Source organism: Podarcis bocagei (genome assembly GCF_964188305.1).
Source record: "Podarcis bocagei genome assembly, chromosome: 4".
Classification (NCBI taxonomy): domain Eukaryota; kingdom Metazoa; phylum Chordata; class Lepidosauria; order Squamata; family Lacertidae; genus Podarcis; species Podarcis bocagei.
Genome location: NC_138128.1, coordinates 64,241,952 through 64,262,802, shown reverse-complemented (window position 1 = coordinate 64,262,802; position 20,851 = coordinate 64,241,952). Strand labels below are relative to the sequence as shown.

The 20,851-nt window shown below is 44.5% G+C and overlaps 1 protein-coding gene across 4 annotated transcripts in view; it reads right to left on the bottom strand.

Moving 5' to 3' along the window:
* Positions 1–3,533: 3,533 nt before the first annotated feature.
* Positions 3,534–20,851, bottom strand: part of INPP5A (inositol polyphosphate-5-phosphatase A) — a 231,494-nt gene continuing 214,176 nt past the window's right edge. For 2 of the 4 annotated variants that reach the window (XM_081189505.1, XM_081189507.1), the window contains 4 exons: positions 13,854–13,965; positions 7,473–7,541; positions 5,767–5,803; positions 3,534–5,504 (listed from right to left, as the gene is read on the bottom strand). In XM_081189505.1, coding sequence (XP_081045631.1) covers positions 5,455–5,504; positions 5,767–5,803; positions 7,473–7,541; positions 13,854–13,965 — 268 coding nt within the window. In that variant the 3' untranslated portion in view covers positions 3,534–5,454. Of the gene's footprint in view, positions 5,505–5,712; positions 5,804–7,472; positions 7,542–13,853; positions 13,966–20,851 lie in introns of all 4 variants that reach the window. The other 2 variants (XM_081189506.1, XM_081189508.1) reach the window with 1 other exon arrangement.

Here is a 20,851-nt window from a genome sequence, read left to right as displayed (position 1 = left end):
GCTTCTTGAGTCTTGGATGCTCCGGATTGAACAGTTCCTTTGCGCTCTCCTCCCCTGACGAGCCTAAATGCAGCTGCTCTATGTTTCGCCAGCTCCTAGCGGGCAAGTTCGCAGGAGAAGGGCTGCTCATTCCTAGCCTGAATTGCATAAGCGGGGGTTTTAAAGAAAGAGACATAGAAAACTTTGTGCGAGGGTATAATTAATAATTTCCTACCCACACCCCCTTTGGAAAACAACTGACCTGGAAATCAAATATGCCTGGTTTACACCGGGCTTACTCTGATTAAACAGATGGTTCGCACGTACACGGACTCTCGTTGATTCCGCCGGCTGTGATTACTTTCAGCTGAATGTGGAAACTGACATGGAGCGCAGTATGGGCTAGATCCGGAGTTTGAACTCCGCTTCTGTTGAAATCAATGGAAGCCTTAACTCCCAGTTAGCTGGATTCAGTAGGACTGACTTCTGAGTAGACACGGTTAGGTTTGCAGCCTGCATTGAGCTGAACTCAGGTCCCACTGAAATATATTGGGAAACATTAGTCTGCTATTGATTTCAACGGGATTCCTCTGGAACCAACCCCGATATGTGCGAGTTTACTTAGGGTGCAAATGTTTTCAGTGGTCTTTCTACCCTAGCAAATCAAGGATTTAGACTTCGCATATTAATTCATACCGCTTGCTTCCCCCACCCCTTGGTTGAAGGGAAGATGGAGCGACTTAGGGAATTTTGTGTGTGTGTGTTGGCTTAGCCCCAGCTCTTATAAAAGGGTGAACTCCTTACTCGGGCGAAATCCCACGTAGATCCATAGTTAGCCTACCGCTCCCCTCCTCGCGTAAACGGTTCCGGAATAACAGAGGGGGAAGAGGGCAGTGGATTTATGAGGATGTTTTACATTCTCCCGATGAACAGATCACGTAGGAAAAAGGGGGGGAAAACCGAGTGACAGGTTGCTCTTGAATATGCTCCGTTTTTGTTGTTTTTTAAGTTTATCTGCATTTGTTTTAAAAACGCGTGCCTCCGTCTGCTCGTGTGCAGCTAGTTTTCTAGTACCTGGAGCAGAGCGAAGTTCGTTTTGGATGGGAACGAGGCTCAGCTCAGAATACTGTAGTGGCCAAATCACACTTGTTGGCGCGCCTAGTGATGCGATCTGTGCAGTGGGGAGGAGAGGGGAGGGGCGGGACTCAATGGGCTGACCCTGATGTAAATTACCCAGTTACCTCTTGACACCCCACCCGCCGGTTTAACAGTTTGGAGGCATCCCACGAAAGAAGCACAATCGTGCCTTTTTCTCGCCGAGAGCCAGGATCGGGTCCTCTTAGGTGACGTTCTTCCTCCATCTGCGCCTCCCTTTGAGAGTTTCAACCCAGTTCCCTTAATTATAAAGACAGAGAAATGCTAGAACTCTTTCAGGAGCCTTCTCGGGACCCAGAGTTTTTTTTTAAAAAAGTCTTTCCCCTGGGCTTCGACTCGAATGGAGCTTCCTCAGCGTCAGAGAATGTCCGCGATTTAATTGGTTGGAAGGGTTGGCCCCAATATCTTCCCAGAGAACTCGCTTCCCTCTGCCCAGCTGACTTGGCCTGAAGTCCAGGCGGCCGTGTATTGGGACCTGCAATCGGTTTTGCAGATGCAGCACGACGGGGTTTATCGATCCAGCCCCGATCGTATTGCGGTTGTTGGCGGACTTGGTTCGCTTATTCCATTTATAGACTACCATTTCCTTCAAGGAGCTCAAGGTTGGTGTAGCGCATGGTTCTTCCACCCCACGCCAATTTTATATTCACAATAACCCCGTGAGGTAGGCTAGGCTGCAAGATAGTGACCTGCCCAAGGTCGTCATCCCCAAGTGGAGATTTGAACCCTGGCCTCCTAGGTCCAGCACTCTAACCATCACACCACACTATGCAAGGGCTGAGAATTAGCGATATATATATATATATATATATATATATATATATATATATATATATATATATATATATATATATATATATTATATTGCATCCCAACGAAGATCAAAGCAAGCTTCCCGCAGGCTTCGGATGACTCAACCAGCTGCTTTCTAGACACGTGGTCGTGCAAGAAAGAAACCAGGCACTTGATCTTATGATGCTCCGGTGACCCTAATTTAAGTGGGAGCCGCTTGGGAATAGGAACGGGGAAGGGTTTTCTGCCGAGAACAGGATGATCTTAGAGACTCTGCAGGTGCCCAGGAATTCCGCAGGATCCTCCTTATGACACGTAGGGATCTCACCCATTTTCTAAAGGAAGCGTTGTCCTGTAACCCTTCCCTAAAGCGGGGCGGGGGAGCAGCGAGGAGGGACCATGATTAAAACTGGCTTCTTCCTGTAACCTCTTAAAAGGACTGCCAGCTCTCCAAGCAAGTTTTGCAGCACCTGCTAGGGATGTGTTCTCAGTAGGACGGACGGTGGGAAGAACTCCCCAATCAGAGATGCAGCTTTAAATAGCTTCCCTGCTCCCAGGGCATTTAATATGGGCATGATCTTGATGGGATAGCCCAAGCCCCTTAACTAAATGCTTATTACGGACGCGGGTTTTTTGTTTTTGTTTTGCTCTTCTCTCTCCCGAGGACCTTACGCGCGTCGACTGAGAAGTCTTACTCTGTTCCAAGTTACTTCCGCGTAAAGGATTGCGCTGCACCCTCCCCCCTCCCCCGTACTTAGGTTGACACCTTTCATAGGAGCCAACCACGAAGCCCCCACAATAAAATATTTGAGCCCCCCCCCCATTTTTTGATAGGCATTCCCTTTCAAATGTTGTGTGTACAGTACTGTGTCATGTGATAGATTATGCGGTGCGAGGCTTATTTTGTTCAAGTTGGCACCCCAGACACCTTGTTTACCTCGGCTTCGAAGCTGGCGAAGGCGTGTCCCGTTGATGAACATCACTAGGGCCCGCAGCCCGAGTTGAAACTGGTTTACTCGGGAGCAAGCTTCATTGAGTTCCCTGGAGTTTGCGCCTAGATAAGTATTGCGCCTTATTTCCGTGCGTTTGGGTGTGAAAACAGCCTCCTCCAACCGGGTGTCCTCTATGCGTTTTGGGCTGCTCTCCTGACCACTGGACAAGCTGGCTGGGGAGTTTTAGTCGAAAATATCCGAAGGGCATATTTTGTTGTTTACACCAACAAAAAATAAATCTATCCCGATGGACAAACACTGGAAATAACTGCTTCCCTTTTCTCTTGGCCCCAAACAAGGGTCCTGCCGCAATACTTCGTCTGAATCTAACCTCTCTGGAACGTTTAAGTTTAGCCGGACAATCCGGTCTTGGCCCTGGAGCCCGTGGGGCGATGACCTGTGTTCAGAGTGTGTCTGAGCATGTGCAGAAGCCCATTCTCTCCCCTCGGCTATCGACACCCTTGGCGTTGGAGGTTGAGAGAGAGAGAAAGGCGCTTGGACCCCAGACGTTTGGAAACGCAGCTTTGCGCTCTCCCCGCTTTTCCTGAACCATTTCTCTTGCAATGCTAACGCCGATAGGAAGAGAGGCAAAACCCCAAGAGACACGCAGCCGTCTTCACCATGATCAGTTTTATTGCTTGAGAACCAGAATGCTCATTTCAAAGTGAACAGGCAAACATTACAAACTTTCTCCCAATCCCCGCGTAGTTTCTCTCCTCCAGCCTTACACGGGTCTGTACGGATACCAGATTTGGGGGGGGGGTGAGGGGAGAGCGTGTGCGCATGGGGAAGTTTCTCTGATTTTATCGGGGAGGGTTCCTCCTCCTCCCTTGCTACGCGTGGGATTGATTTACACACCCCCGTCCCCAAGGCAGCCTCCCGCAGCTCCCGCCATTGCCCGGTCCCTGAACTCGGTAGTGTTCTAAATTAAATCAATAAAGCCCTCCGCTTGTGTTTCATCAACAGGCTCGCTAATCGCCTTTTAATGCTTTATGGGGAGAGGTGTGAGCTGAGAGAAATTGGGGGGGGGGTGCTGGGAAGAGCTCCAATCAGAGTGAAGATTTAGACTCTTTGCCCCCCATCTCTCTCCTCCCCCCAATTTCCCCCCTCCCTTAGCCATAATCAAAAATTGCTACCTGCCTCGGGGCTGAACTGCCTTTTTGGAACCTTCTTCCTATCTTCAGCTAGAATACTTGGCACCAGAATTTGCTGCATAAATATGTGACTACAGTTGGCAGATGATGAGTGAGGTTTCTGGCTCTCTTTATATATAAGTACTGTATATATTCACACACACACTGGTGAAAGAAGCCCTTTGGTTGGGCTGGCAACTGGGGGAAGCTTGGAAGTGAGTCTCTCTGCTTAGCATTGGGCTCCATGGGGGGGGGGGCAGGTGTCCCAAAGGACGCCTCCAGGCTCCACCCCAAATCCCATGGTCTGCAACTCTGAGTAAGTAGGCGTAGGGCTGCTGTAAGGCCTACTCACACTTACTTCCAAGTAAACACACTTACGATTGGGGTGTCAAGTCTGCTTTCAGTTCAAAGTAAATGTGTTTCAGGATTGGGTATCAGCGGGGAGAGATGCATTTTTTCCCTCCACGTGGATCCTAACAACACACCGTTGTTTTTGGAAGTTAAAACCTACTTGGGGAAAACCCAGTGGGATTTACTGACCCTTGACTAGTCTGGGCTGGTGAGGGGAGGAGGGGGAGGAGGGAAGGCTATTTTGTAGCAGGAAAGACAAACGGTTTGTAATTATAAATTATTATTTCTATATCTGTGTATATATATCTCTATACACACACATACAAATATATAAATATATACACTTATAGAAAGCAGCTGCTGTTGTGTGATTCAAAAAACCATGGAACATGGCAGTATAGTAAATAACATGAGAAAACAAAACAAAAAAAAGTCTATAAAAATGACCAGGACAGAACAAAAAACCCCACCCTGCGACCCTCCCCCCCCCACTTCAAAAAATCACAGGGACCATAAATCTTGGTTAACATACAATAATAACACACCAGGACTTCTATACAAGGCAAATGTACAAAATCCCAACCTTGCTTTAAGCTAGAGAAGGGTGATGAAAATTGTTTGTTTTTAAATGTTGAATATTATATATATTATATATAATTTCACATTGACAGACTTTTTTAAAAAAGAAGGAAGCAGAGTGTAGTCTAAAACACAGTACATCGCGGCAAACTAGGTTTTTGTTTTTGTTTTGGCAACCAGATTGTGGCATAATATATGCATCTCCATATAAAAATAAAAAAACAAAACAAAATCCACAATTGATGTCACAGGAATATTTACCAGAGGGTGAGGTATGAGAGGTTTCTCTCTCTCTTTTTTACTTGGGGCTCTAAAGCCCAGACTCCAAAGAAAATAGTGTATGATCAACAGCCTAAAATAAAATAACAATAACAATAAAAACAATAACGTGGCACGCTGGACTCCGGAGGATGAATGGAGCTGTCACGGTATAAGCGATGGGATGCATCTCAAGTCCTTCCTCTTCCTCCTCACTACAAGGAGCTTTCTCGAAAGATCTTCTCGTTTCGGAGGCATCTTTTCCCTGTTTGCAGAATTGATTGGCAGCTGATTTTTTCCCCTCTATTTACTTTAACAGACTAAAAATTAAATAAGCAAATAAAATAAAAAAGGCCGCACCAAAAAATATGGGGGCCGGAAGGGAATAAATAATAATATTTTTTTAAAAAACCGCGAAAGCAAAGAGGGGAGAGAGGAAGGAGGTAAGGAAAAAAATCTAATGTGATATTTACCACCACTACATCACTGCACGACACAACACTTGTGCACATTGGCAATAGGTTTACCTGCCCCCGCGGCTATTCGGAAGGACAGGAACACGGGCTGGAAGGAGGGAGAGAAAAGAGAGGTTAGAAGGTGGAGCCCAAGCAGTCATCGACGCCGCCTCCCGCCTCCCCGCGCCCCAAGCCAAGCAATAGGGCCTCCGTAGTCGCAGGCACCCCGGCTTCCTCCTCCCCAATTCCCTCCCGCTTTGCTTCTCCTGGGGAACACCGGCTGGGTCATCCTCCGCCTCGTGCAAGAGCCACGCGCCCGCGTGGGCCCGCCCCGAGCTCGTGCGTCTTTCCCGGGGAGTAACCACAGCGCCTTACGCGCACCAAAGCAAGAGTTGACGCCTGTTTGAAGCCGCGGGGTCCAGGCCCCGGCAGCGAATCCCGCTGCAACGCGTGAGGTTTGGGCTGCAGTCGAAATCAAGCAGCCCATCCCGTCGAACGCAGGCTTACTTTAGAGTAGGATCGGGCGGCTCTTTCAGAGCGAGCGCTCCGTTAGCGGGCTGCCCTGCGGCCCCCGACTTTTAACCAGGTTTACTCAGGTCCATTGATTTCCATAGGACTTACTTTCAGGTATGTATGTAAAACTGGGGCTGCGCTAGCGGTCCCCCTCTCCCGCCAATAACCTCATTTTTACATCGGATGACAAACTAAATATACTCTTTCTGGTTAGCTAAAAAACTTAGGTCCATCTCTATATATATATCCAAATATCAGTTCAAACACAGGGATTGATGTTCCTTGCCCAAAGGGGGCGATTCTTACACTCTGGGATATCTAGGCTACCCTCCTACACGCACCCGGAGTTCAGTGCGTAACCTCGGAGTAAGTGCCTCTGAACGCATTGGCGCGTCCTCCTGCGTAGGATTGCGCTACTGCAGGTCTCGCTAGCTGGATTCGAGGAAACGCGTCTTTTAAGACCGCAGGCTTAAGTAGCCATTAATGGGTTGACGTGTATTTCGAGAAGCGAGATCCGCCGAGGGAAATCAGGCCTGAAGCCTCCTCCTGCTTCGCCCGTTTCTGAACGCACGGCCCACTCCAACGAAACCGAAGCGGCGTGGCTTTCGGATCCCTGACTCTGGCACCCGGGAAGCGAAGCCTCACCGTTTGCTCGGAGCGCGCTTCCAAGGGCGCGTCAGGCTGCTTTTACGCACCTTTGGAGTCAGAAACTATCCGCTCTGCCGCAACGCGATCAGGCGGACTGACTGCTAGGGATCTGGGCGTTGAGGGCTCGGGGTACTTGCTAACCTGCTGGTAGCGGAAGGTCCTCATTTTCGGATTTTAAAAGTGTGTCTAAGCGGGGAAGTTTATTTCAATAGTTTTTATACCCGGATCAGAAAATAAAAACGCAAGGGTCTTTCAGATCCGGGGTCCCCTTAACGCCAGGACACTGAACTTCACGCTCTTGATCTTGCCCCTCCCCTTTGAATTTCAACTCGCCCCAAGGCACAGAAAACTCCGAAAAACGGACGCATGTCGCCGCGCTCTACTTCCTACACGTGGGTTTCAACTTCTGATCGTTTGGTAGCGCCTTCCAGGCTCCCCAGCTCCCGTTTTCTAACCCGATCCTACGCACGTTTGCTGGGAAAAACCAGCCCAATATTGATCCATGGGACTCCTTCCAAGCAAGAGGGCATCTCCCCTGCAAAGATCCTCCGCCGCCCCACCCACGCCCCCTTGGCCCGCCACAGACACGCGTTCGTGCAGCTGTTCACAACGCTTACCTTGTGGTCCCCCATGCAGACATTTGGTCCAATATGGTCATACACCACTTGCTTCTCATCGTTTTCTGACTAGGGTAAAAACATAAAAAGAAGCCCATAGTTCGGAGAGGCTTTGCACCGAGAATGCAAAGTCGCAGGTATGTAAATGCACACAGCAGCCGAGGGGAGCAGCTACACACATCGACATCCGGGAATAAGGGCCGTTAAAATCAATAGATCTCACTGACAAGGAAATGTATTCAGAGTCCGTGTACCGTTGCGCCCCCCCCCCATGTTACTTCTTTAGGCACAGATGGGGAAAGCCAGCTGGGTGAATGCCAACTTCACATATATGCAAAGAATTGCAAGATCTGCTCCCAGGCATTATTAACTCACAACACATGCCTGTCTAGGAACACAATAATTCTTACCTTACTTAGGCAACAGGCCTAGACCCACTTACTCAAGAGTAAACCTCACAGAATTGGCTCTGACTTAATTCTCAGTAGACACGTAGGACTGCACTGTTAAATCTTGAAATGTGAGTAAACTGCATTTGGAAAAATTTCAAAATGCAGCCACTGTAATTCTGATGTCTTTAGCCGGGAAGGTCTCCTTTTATTAGATCGTCATTGCACTGCAAGCAATTCCTACATTCTCATTCTGTATCCCTGTTGTTGTGTTACTAGTACATAGCCAAAGCCCAGCATATTTAAATGCCACTTATTTCAGTGAGGACAATGAACGCAAGTTAACTCCCGTTAAAAACAGGCCTTAAAAATGCTCAGCTTTGGCTTTATCAGGTCAGTAGTCAGAAACAAACCTTCAAGGATGCAGCCGCCAATAGTGTTCTAGAAGGGGTGTTAACAGATTTGAAGCTGTCCTCAATTGCTACTGTGGGTCCAAATATTAAAGGGAGCACCAGCCTGCTCAAAGAGAGCCAGGCAACCATCCTATGTGTTCAGTCTTTAGAGGTGCATCATGTCTTGAGTGGATGAAAAGTGAGGGCCTACTTTGTGATGGCACCCTGACTGTGGAATACCCCCCAGAGGAAGGTAAGCCTAGTGTTGACACTGTACTCTTTTCAGTGCCAAGTTAAAACCAGGCATTTTAGATTATATATCTTTACTTGTTTGTTCTTTTTATTATAGCTTTGTTTCTTTTATTGTGGCTTTGTCTTCACAATGAGTTTTTTATTTTGTTTTGGTAATTTTAAAGTTTGTTTGCCTGCTGCCCTGAAGTCTTTTTTGAACAAAGAATAGTATGTATATTTGTGTGTATATAAAAACAAACTTTCTGGTTTACACTGGCCAATTAATTAACCAGTTAATTTTTTTTTTAAAAAAACAACCCTGTATTTTAATGCAGGGGACTCTGCTTCTGCATTAATGAAGACTGGTTTCTCTTAGCTAGCTACCGAAGGCTGTAATCTGACATACAACCAGTGGGATTCCCTACAGCAGGAATGGTGAATCTGTGGCCTTCCAGATGTTGGACTCTAATTCCTATCAGCTTCAGTCAATGTGATTATGGGATGATGGAAGTTGTGGTCCAGCAACAGTTTCCTCCATTCCTGTACTGTAATCTTTGGGTTGTAAGGCTGAAATCCTTACCTGCTTTCCTGGGAATAAACCCCATTGAACTTAATGGGATTTAGTTCTGAGCAGGCACGGGCAGACTCATGTTTTAACTCATAGACACCCCAGTTCCTAACCACATTTACGGAGCAGGAAATCACAACTAAATGCAACTTCTAGGCCGGTTTTAAATTGGGGGTGTTCTACACAATACTTCAGTTGACATCCTTAGGCTACTCCCAAGCTGAAGGTACTTGTCAGTCTTCACAGTTCTTAAACTCCTATTTTTCAAATCCACAATTAAATGCCTTAATCGATTAGGGGCACTGATAAAGTGATTAATGCTTTCAGCTCTAATCCTATTACCAGATTTGGTATCAACCCTGTTTAGATCTAATTAGGGTCTTCTGTTGCACAGAATTGGAAACACTGGGGAAAGGAAATGGATTTAACCCCCCCCCCCCAACGTGGTCTTTTATGAAATATATTTTCCCCTCCATCAGATATATCAACAGTAAACATAGTATGTTTGGGATTCCCTATGATTTCAATGGAACTGGCTTTCAACCAGATCTACTTAGGAATGAAAGCTGGAAACACCCGAATCAATGGGAGTCTTGCTATTTATTTAAATGGATTTTTGGATTTTTACATAAAAAACCGCCTCTCAAAATGAGAGGTGAATGAACAATATCCCCACCGCTTGATTTATTTCTACTCTGTTCTTCCCTGGCACTTTATTCCCTTTATCCTTCTCTCTTCAAACAAATAATGAAATCGACACAGCTTTTGCTACTGCATCGACTATTACATCGACCAACGCTGACCATCTTCTTTGTTTATCTAGCATAATGACCCTGCTAAAGCAATCACTTAAGAGGGAGGTAGAGAGACTGGCTCTGACTTGCAATTTCTCAGGCTGGTTAAACTGCAAGATAATTAAATCTGGAGCCCACACCCTTCTCCCCAGATCTTCCATACATACATACATGCAACCGCAGCTGTGCTTGCAAATAGTTTGCCATCCTCATTTATTTCTGATGAAAAACAGTCAAGCTTTCCCTCATCTGTAATCAGTCAAGTTTGACTGGGCAAGAACTTTATATATAAACAGCCGCATTTGGGACTATAAAGTTAAAACTGAATTATCTTTAATGCAGTAAGAAAACTTAAGGTCATATTTGCTTTCTAGCATGCTTGCCTGGGAATCTATCTCTGTATCTATCCACACACACACACACACACACACACCCTCCCTAACCTTCTGCATTGTATGCATGAACACTTTCCAATATTTCAAGTTCATAATGCCACCGCCATCGGAAGTGGAGATACATTCATCAAAAGCGACTTGATAATTTACAAAGGCAGCGTCAAATTGTGGATTTTCGAGTGCATAATCTTTAGACAGATAAACAAATTACAGCAGCGCACAAGCAGAAACACGCTCCACTCAGCTGAGCATTCATTACGCCATGCTCTCAGGCAGTTCTGTGACTCTCGAACAGCGGGCAACCTTTGGTGTGTTAGGGCTCAGCAAGCATAAAATAACATGCTGGGGAGGTAACCGACCATGGCATGATAAATGAGGTTGTGCTAAAGCTGTTTACAGCCCCATGTCTGTACAATCTGTAAGGAGCCTACTGCATGGAGCCTGGTGTTTTGGGCTCCCTGCTAATTTGGGCACGGCTAGAAGCTCTTGCCCTATGCAAACAAAGGAGCCCAAATCTGCAAGAGCTAAACTTGCTTTTTGGATGTGGTGGGGAGAAACACTGCGTGAGGCTCAACTAAGTTTTACTCAGACCCATTGAAAGCAATGGCCCTACCTTAATAATGTTTGGTAATTTTTTTTTGGGGGGGGGGGTTTATTCTTAGCTGAAAAGCACCCATTACTTCTACATTCATACAGCACTTTGAAAACTAGCGGAGCGCCTTACAATTTTGCTTGTCCCCATAAATCGACTGGGGATGTAGGTGACTATTATTCCCATTATACAGATAAGAGAACTGAGGCCAGGGGATAGTGACAACCCAGTGGCTTGTTCTGGCAGGACTCCTGTGCAATTAACAGCTATCTTACCCACCTTGCAGAAGTTTAGCAGGTGTAACTTTCACCAGATGCCCTGAAAATCTCTGTGTTAAAATTTCTGCCTTGCCTGCAGGCACTTTGAAGGCACTGAAGCAGCACCAGAGTAAGGTTTCCACCATACTTAATCCGACATCGCAAAATTAGCTGCCAGTCGAAAAAACCCCAGATTTGTGTTGCTGGGTTAAACTAGCAGCTGTAGCTACACAGGAGAGCCACAGCATCTTTGTGACTCATGGCTGCCACATTAATCCGCAGATATCACATAGCATATCTTGGGAGTTCTCAGGTGTTAAATAAATGTAGCTTTTAGAGTACTGGTGTCTTCTAAATGCTTGGTCAGTGGATTGGAAGAAACAATCCTTCATATGCTTCCACTGAAAAATGTATTATTTTATTTTCAGCACGTTTTAATTCACAATATTTATTTTGCTTAGTGGTCCAACAAGATAGGCCACCGTTGTTCTCACTCTACAGATGGGAGAATTTAGGCTGGAGATGACACCCGAAGCTGCACAGTGAGTGACATGGGTGGGGTTTGATTCCAAAGTTTGTTATTATTTATTATATTTTTATGGTCTTTGTCCAACCAGTGTTCTCAGGGGGTATCCAAAGAATAAAAAACATAATACAACTCTCTAACTCACTGTTCCATTATGAAATAGTAGCAATATAGAAATCACAGTGACAGCCAACCATCTCTTTAAGTCTACAATGGCCAGCTGGAAAAACATACATCTTTAACTGTGAGAGTCAACAGTATGATGCAGCAGAAGCAGCAAAAAAAAAAGCTAATGCAATTCTAGGTTGTATCAATGGAAGTATACTGTCAAGATAAGGGAGGACATAGTAACACTGTATTCTGCCTTGGTCAGACCACATTTGGGAGTACTGTGTACAGTTCTGGCCGCTATGGTTTAAGAAGGTTATTGGCAAGCTGGAACATGTGCAGAGGAGGGCGGCCAAGATGACAAAGGGTCTGGAAAGCAAGCCTTATGAGGAATGGTTGAGGGAGCTGGAGATTTTTTAGCTTGGAGAAGACTTAAGAGGTGATACGACAGCCAACTTCAAATATCTGAAGGAATGTCACACAGAAGATGGAGCAAGCTTGATTCCTGCTGTCCCATACCCAAACCAATGGATTCAAATGACTAAAGGAGATTCTGATTAAGCATTTGAAAGAACTTTGCTGATTTTAAGAGCTGTTAAACCATGGGATGGGCTACATAGGAAAGTGGTAGATTCTCCATCACTGGAAGCTTTTAAGCGGGTTGGAGGGCCAGTTGTCAGGGACTGTTTCCCGCGTCTGACACTGGAGGTGAAACATAGCCATCATGGCTAGTCATTGTTTGATATCCTTCTCTATGAATTTGTCTAATCCTCTTATATAGCGGAAGTGAGTTCCATAGTTTAACTATGCACTGTGTGAATAAGTACTTCCTTTTACCTGCCCTGAATCTTCCAACATTCACCCCATTGGATGTCTATGAGATTAGTGTTATGAGAGAGGGAGAAAAACTTTCCCATCCCCTTTTCTTTCATGCCATGCATAAATTCTTATAAACTTTTACCCTGTTACTGAGTGGGGAAAACATATCACCAATGGGAGGAAGTGCCATAATCGGGAACCTAAGATCGGGTAAGCATAATTGCTCCCCGTCTTGTTAGCTGGCTGTTGTGTATAGTTTGGCCAGGTCCCCCAGGATATGCCTTCATATGTTTACAGCAGTAGCAAGGATGGAGGAGAAGCGCTCAGAAAAGAATAATGGGAGGGCATCTGGGCTGTGTTCCTAGTCTTGTCAAATCAGGCCCATGAATGGGACGGTGAAATGAAGGAAATTTCCTGGAACTCCCAGTTCATTAGAATGCAGTGCAACCTCATTTGTTCGAATAGCCTAGGGGACGTTCAAAACATTTGGATAATATGTGGGAGTGCTATGTACATTGGATTGCACTGATGTGGAATTATATAGAGTGTACACCATGAATGGATTCAGATAAGGAGACCTGGATAGCCCAAGATAAGTTAAGAACGTCCTAAATGACAAAAAGATTTAAAAGCAGGCAGGGCGGAGGAGCACACCCTACTCTCTATCTTTTTAAAATCTCGGGTCATTCCCCCCTCCCTTGGAGCACAATCCCAGGGTTTGCGTTCTGTGGTTCTGTCCACATCCTTAGACACAGCTTGACCCCCTAACTAAACATGGTGACTTGCCACAGATCCTGTGGCAAATAACCTTGGAATAAGGAGCCAAATGCTTAGCAAACAACTAACAGCCCAATGGAAGTGACTTTTGTAAGGTATCTTGAAAAGTTCTGGATGGAGCATACAAGGTAGGTGAAATGATTAGTACACCAGTATCTGATAATCATTGGATTTTTGCTAAGGATGGCTGAGAATCCAAGGAGCGTAAGCTTGTATATCCAATGCTGCTGTTCCACTTGCACAGTGGGATTTTCACTGAACGCCCAGTTGTTCTGAGCTTTCAATAATAGATCCTGATCTCCAAAATATGAGGGCTGGAAACTTGTTCAAAAATGAAACCATATGCCACCATATTTTCTAGCAGGTTCGAGGCACTGCTCAATAGTCAAAAGCAGGGGTCAGCAACCTAAGGCCCATTGCCCTGCGGAGGTCATTTGACTGGCCCACAAGCCGCCCACGAACTGAGCTACCCGCAAGACAAACCTTGCTGACCCCTGATCAAGAGAGTTCTACACTTTCAAGTCAGCCCTTACCTTTAGAATCAGCTCTTTGGCAGAATGTGACATTAGGATCCTGTCACACCAAGCTGGGCATCTAGTGTTCATATACTGCATTCCCTGGCTACAATCTTCACTGTACGGATAGCTGTGGGGACAGGAAAACACCAAACTCAAATGCAACATCTGTTAGCAAAAACTCACAAGTTTTACCAAGCAAATTTAAGTAACAAAACCAAATACAGGTGCTTTTTCTTTCCATGCTCACTTCTAATTTCTTGCAGGTGTCTCCCCTCCCGGTTTGTAAGTGTATTGCATTGCAATTTGTTGAATTGTTTTATTTTTAAAACTTCATTTTGAAAGCCACCTTGGGAAGTTGATTAAACAAAATAGAAGCACTTTAAAATAAACAAATAGAAGTGCTTTTAAATAAATAAGCAGTACAGCGAGATTATTTTTGTTTGTTTAGGGAATGATGTTAAGTCACGTGCTTAGTACATTTGTGTGAAAAGTAAAAACACTGGAAAGATGCATTTTGAAAAACAACAATAAATAGATAAGTATTTTTTAAGAGTTGAAATCTATTCTGCTTATTGCTAGATTGGGGGAAAAATGGGATTATAGAGGTCTTCAAGATGAAGGTTTTAAAATAAGATTTGTGGGATTGAAACAAAATGCTTTCATGCTTGAAGAGAAACTTATTTACCATCCTACTTGGCGTGATATTATGAAACTGAGATGCATAGCTCTCCACCAAATGGGTTTACAAGCTACACTGCCATTAAAAAGATTAGCCGTGGCAAACAGCCAGCTAAAGTATACTGAATGTATTGGAACAAACCAGTGAACTCAGTACCTTTTCCACCTCATCAAACCTAACAAGACTCATTTTCAAAACATATTATGAGAATTCAATTTGCTGCTTCACTGCCATACAGAAGTACAGCTTATTTCTGAGTGTCCAGGGGAGGCGTTGATGATGTAATATTCTTGCGAGCAGAAGCTTTGTCTGCAATTTAAGGGCTGACTTTTGCAGGCAACCTATTAATGTAGCTCTCCTTTTAAGTTGTGCATGAACCTGACATAACAAAGACTACTTTTATATTAGAGAAGTTGTGCGAATCAATCATATTCTGTATTGTTCACCCCTTAATTTTCACAGTATTAACTCCCTGAGGTTGCAAGCGTTAAAACTTCACGCTGAGCCATATACAGCTACCATGAAGCCCTAAACCAGTTTATATGTACATATATCCAGTATATATACCCAGTGTTATTCACGTTTCCTTAAATGAGCACTGCTTTTAGAGCAGAGACTCCCAGCACTTCAACCAGCTCTGACCACACACGGAAGTCTTATGGCCATTATTAACAGTAGACTTAAGAAATAAAAACACAGCTAGGTTTGACTTTGACAAGCTGAGAGCAAAGGTTTACATAGGCGTTTTTGGACTTCCTATTACTGTGGTACTGTCCTGGACCTCACCCAGCTTGTCCTCACCCATCCTGATTGGCTCCATGGCTTGTTGGTCTCCAAAGATGCACACTTGCAACAGTCCTGACACATCCAGGGTAGCCATGGTTTTCTCATGGGTATTCTGGATAAATTGCTGCCCTCCAAAATTTGTAACTGGGAAATGGTGAGTTTTATGTGGTTCCCTAGTAGGGAAGAGGGATCATGGGTCCATGGTAGAACGCTTGCTTTGCATGAAGGTCTCAGATTCAACCCCTGAGATCTCCAATTAAAATGGCCAGATAGGGGATATGATGTCAGGGGCTCAGCCTACACTCGAGTAGGACCCTGGCAGAGACACATGCCCGACTGGCATGTTCTCTCCCTCCTGGTTGATCGTTTGGGAGCTTCAAAAGCTTTCTTCAGCTCGAACATCACAGCGACCGATGCCAACTGACACCGGCACACTTAGGGATCCGCAGAGTTGCTCATCATGCATAACAGACCTCAGCAACTCAACATTTTGGCTAATCTACTTTATTTACATATAAACACACATGGAGCACTGCAACATGGCTCCCTCTCTCTCTAGCATCAGACAGCAAAGAGAAAAAGAACAAAGGACAATAGTCCCAACTTCGCAGAACACAGTAACGCAAACATCCTGTCTCCGTCACTTCCCACTCTGTGGAGTCAAAACACACACCGTCATGGGATAGACAAAAATCCCATGACTGCAACCATGAAGCAGGAATTCTAACATATGAAAGTGCAGCTGCTAAAACTGCGCTAGCTGTACATCCAGTGTATTTTCACAAATTGTCCAATCTGCTATAAAACTTATTCCTCTGTTTCTGTGTTTTGCTGATAACAGCTGAGGAAGCAATGAACAAGGTCTCTTACAAGAGAGTAAATTTTAGTGGTTGTGAGACAGCCTGGACGAGGAAGTCAGTTCCCCACCCTCCCCATCATGCCCATATCCTCCCTAGGGTTGTCCTACATATATCTTAGTTATGTGTACACATAAAAGCCTTCTTCCAGTATAAAACAAACACTTGGCTGCCTTTGCACATCATAGTAAACCATGGCTCCCATTTCAAGTGGGCGCCACAGACCATGATCTCTGGCCTAGTGTTACATATGAATTGGAGACTGTGGTTGGATTCACTGCAAACAAATCATGGTATGAAGCCAAGGTTTGTTATTGGCTTACCAACTGTGGTTTATCTGAAGAGAAACAAACCATGGCCTCAGGTTTAGAAGTAATGCTAAGCCAGGAGTTGTAGTTTGATACTCTGCTAGGTGAGGAGCAAAGTGGGACAGATCTCTGCATTCATGGCAAACCATGGTTTACTGTGATGAGATGACCTGGTTCCGCTTCAAGAGGTTCAAAGCAATAAGAATTCTGGAAGAGCCCAGGTTTGTAACAAATCTAGGCAAATATCTGAATGCTAGCATTTGGTACCATGGACAAACAAGACACCCAATTAAAGAAAACCGTTTCCTAACCAAAAGGTTCATTTCACAACTTGGCAACTCCCATTAGGGTACTTTCTGAGAAAAGTCAAATGACTTGGGCTTTATTGTTGTCTTGCACAAAAACTGCAGGACCTTTGAAGGTCCATATTGTGCTGTCGAATGCCAATTTTGAACTTCAGCATTCCACTGCTCTTCAGAGAGGAAGATGGCAAAAGAGCAACAATAGAACCCCAAAAGAGCAAAAAGAGGAAGATGGCTGCATGACTAGCCCTTTTATAGGGTCTGCTAGGGTCATGCCCCTCTACCTGGTCACATACACAGGGAGGATGTTCCAGAACAGGTATGACAGGAAGTCCTCCCTGTCTGGAGCAATATTCCCCTGTGTGTCCACTCTAGGAAACAGGAAATGTTGTATTTGACTGCTTCAGTGAATGATATATCCCACAAAAGCTACTGGAGATTTATACAGCTTGGAATTTGAAGATACAGTAGTATATCCCAATGTGGTTTATCAAACGGGATGATACATTTTAAGCTTTATTTACTTGATGTACCAAAAGAATTCTGATTTCACTTTGAAGTACTTCTGCAGGGTCAACATCTGATGTAATGCCTGGTATAATGGACACACATCATGACCCAGGATTCTGTGACTATAAGAAAATGTCTGCTGTGCTTGAATTGCATTAATGAAGTCCAAATTGCTAACTCCAAAACAATTGGAGGAGCTGGAAAAAAGGAATAATGAGATATTCACCCTGATTCAAAGGAGATGCCACATTCTCTGCACTTTTTTTGAATCTTTTTGGACTCTGTGCACATCAGAGACCTTTGGAGTTTGACCAGGACTGAAATGTACCTCCATTTAAAATCACGGGATGGTTTGCTATTGAGTTCAGTGGAAGGTGACTTTCACCTATTGTCAACAATCCTGTGGCCAGTTACATGTGGATAACTTACTTTCAGAAGGAAACGATAGGTTTCTAACTTGGCCTGCTACCAAGTCATAATCTATTTTAGTTTAGTGCAACCCCCTTGCCCCCAAACAGATGTACTTTTAGATTTCAGGGAAGACTTTTGTGTGCAGATTCTAAAGGGATTCTGTAATACTGTCACCTTCTAATCTTCCTAGGATCATGGATTGCCATGGACAGCTGCAGGGTATACATGCTATGCATTCTTCATAAGCGAGGTCCTGATTTTGTCTTAAGGTAACCAGGATGCTTGTTAATACTTCATTTGATAGGATTGTGCGGCAAATGTGGAAAAAAGCCCTTTAAGAATAAGCATAGCTAGCTGTCCATAGCTAGACACCCAGTAAATATTTCCCACGGGTTACAGTACTAATTAATATTACTATATCTGCAGAGCCTCAAGTACAAAAAACCCCAAAGCAAAACAGTCTGTTGATGCAATCAGCTTAGTTCATTTGAAACATCTCTCTTAGGCAATGGCTATAATTAATGAGCCTTCATCATGTGCTCATCCTTTGCATCAGGTCAAGCTATAAGATACACTTCTGTTGGAATTAAATTGACCAATCTGCACTGACCAAAATGCTAATATTTCTGATCCCCTGTTAGCTAACTGGCCACGATGTGTATTTCATTTGAGCAAAATCAGGAGGGCAAACAAGGCTTGCAAACATAAGAGTTAAAGTACAATGAGTTAAACAGCTGCCGCTTGCAAATAGTAGAACACCACCATGGTGACCAAGCTAACAATCAGAGTCAAAGGTCACAATAAAAGAGGTGTGTATGTGTGTGTCAGCCAGGCAATTTGGCAGCAAAGGGTAAGGAGGATAAATAGGTCCCAAATCATTGTTTCACATAGGGTTACATACAAAAAAACAAAACAAGGTAGAATTATTCCAAGTACAGTAGTAGTTTTTATAGGCCTGTATAGACCATTTGTTATGTTGCAATGAGCCTGCACAATTGCCTCTTGCTGCATTAGCTATTTCTAGTAATATGGATGCAATGGAATGTTTCCATTTAGGGAAAAGATGACTAAGAACTTCCTTTTTGCTGCAAGATGGTGGGTCCTTATCCGCTCCTTGGTACATAAAATCTGCTCATATCCACACCACACACTCGTGAATTGCCTGGGTGACGGTGTCAACCTCAATGAATGTTAATGTCAATAATGCCTTTCCTGGATCCTCTGAGGGCACGTTTAGTTAGTTGTAATGGCCATAAAGGTTGGAACAATAAATACCAACTATAGTATATTTAGCCTGCTTAGACAGGAATAACAGAAATTAGTATGGCAATATCTTCAACTTTGGGTCCACAAACATTGCTGGCCTACAACTCCCATTGTCTCTGACCACTGGCTACGCTGGCTGTGGATGATGGGAGTTGTAGTCCACAGCATCCAAAGTGCCACAGATTCTCCAGTCCTGTTCTAAGTGTACCAACACAGAAAATTAGGTTTACTTAACCCTTTTATGCTAGAAATAAGCACTTTGCTAATCTAATATTGTGGAAGAAATGGATAGAGCCACTCTACAAGTCTCTACAAGTCAGCCCTGAGTGCTCACTGGAAGGACAGATTGTGAAGCTGAGGCTCCAATACTTTGGCCACCTCATGAGAAGAGAAGACTCCCTGGAAAAGACCCTGGTGTTGGGAAAGATGGAGGGCACAAGGAGAAGGGGACGACAGAGGATGAGATGGTTGGACAGTGTTCTCAAAGCTACCAGCATGAGTCTGATCAAACTGTGGGAGGCAGTGGAAGACAGGAGTGCCTGGCGTGCTCTGGTCCATGGGGTCACGAAGAGTCGGACACGACTAAATGACTAAACAACAACAACAACAAGTCAACTTAACCATTCCTTGGCTGTTCATCATAGCCATTTTTTAAAAACCTCTTCAACATTGCATCTGGAGTTATTGTAAGATTTCCTCCTACAGTGAGAGAGTTCTTGCAAAACCTGGACTCTGACAGTGCTGACAGGGGAAGTTTCCACACAGAGAAACCAAGGAGAAGAAAATAAAACAGCAGTTGTTTAATAACCTCATGCTATCACCAGTAACACGCGGAGACTAAATACAGCACCCAGGTTACGACAGCCCTATTCAGACACTCATAATGGGCCTTAAATAAACAGGCAAGGAGAGGGGAACATGCATGAGTGCTCTACATCTGCCCTTTCTTCCCCATTGGTCTTTGCATCTTCAAGGATGACTTGTCTACAGCAAGGAAGCATCCTTGCTGTAGACAAGTCCATTGTGGAGGCCTCTGTGCATTTTGGAACCCTGATTTTCCTTGGGGGTGCAGTTAAGAGTGCTTCTGCATGATGAATGCCTGAACAATGCTACTGAGAAAGGCAAATGTGTCCGTCCGTCTCCCCCCCACCCCAATCAGGAAAGAAAGGACATTGCCGTATTTCAGAATGACCTTGCTTTACGCTGCTCAGTGCAGTGCCGAGAAAAGAAGAAATGTGACGGAATAAAGTCCAAATTCTTTGGAAGGAGGGGACAATAGGAAAATAAGCCAGTTCTCTCTACAGAATAGGTCCACAGAATAGACTTCTGCTAGGAAGCTAGAAAGAAATCCAGACGGAAAATGCCACAGCTATGAATGAGATTTGACCTGTCATTCTTGCTTAGATGTGCCAAAGCAAAGAAATTGTCACCTTTGGGTGGGGGTGAGGGGGGCGGGGGTGTCTGCTGAAGGAAGGGGTTTATGTGGAATTCACAAAGAGAAGAGAAGATATCTAAGACACGAACATATGTCCAACCAGTAAATTACATGACAGCCTAATGCAATGACAAACAAGAACAGGTCACTTTTAAGAGAATGATTAATACACGAGATTACTGTGCATGCACACTTATCTGAAAGCAAACCTTGTAGCTGGGTGTGAACCCCTGGCAAGTCAGCTCCTATCTCTGCCATACAACAGCTACAAGAATAATTATAATAATTAATAGAGAGAGGTGATAAAGTTAACAATTGCCCACCTGTATCATGGCAAACCACAATGTCCTTATTTCGTTTTTCACACCTACCACCTTTCCATAGTGATTACAGTCTACCAAAGACCTATTTTCAGCTTACCCAGAGCTTGCTGTTTGTTTAATGTCAGGGTGTCAGGTG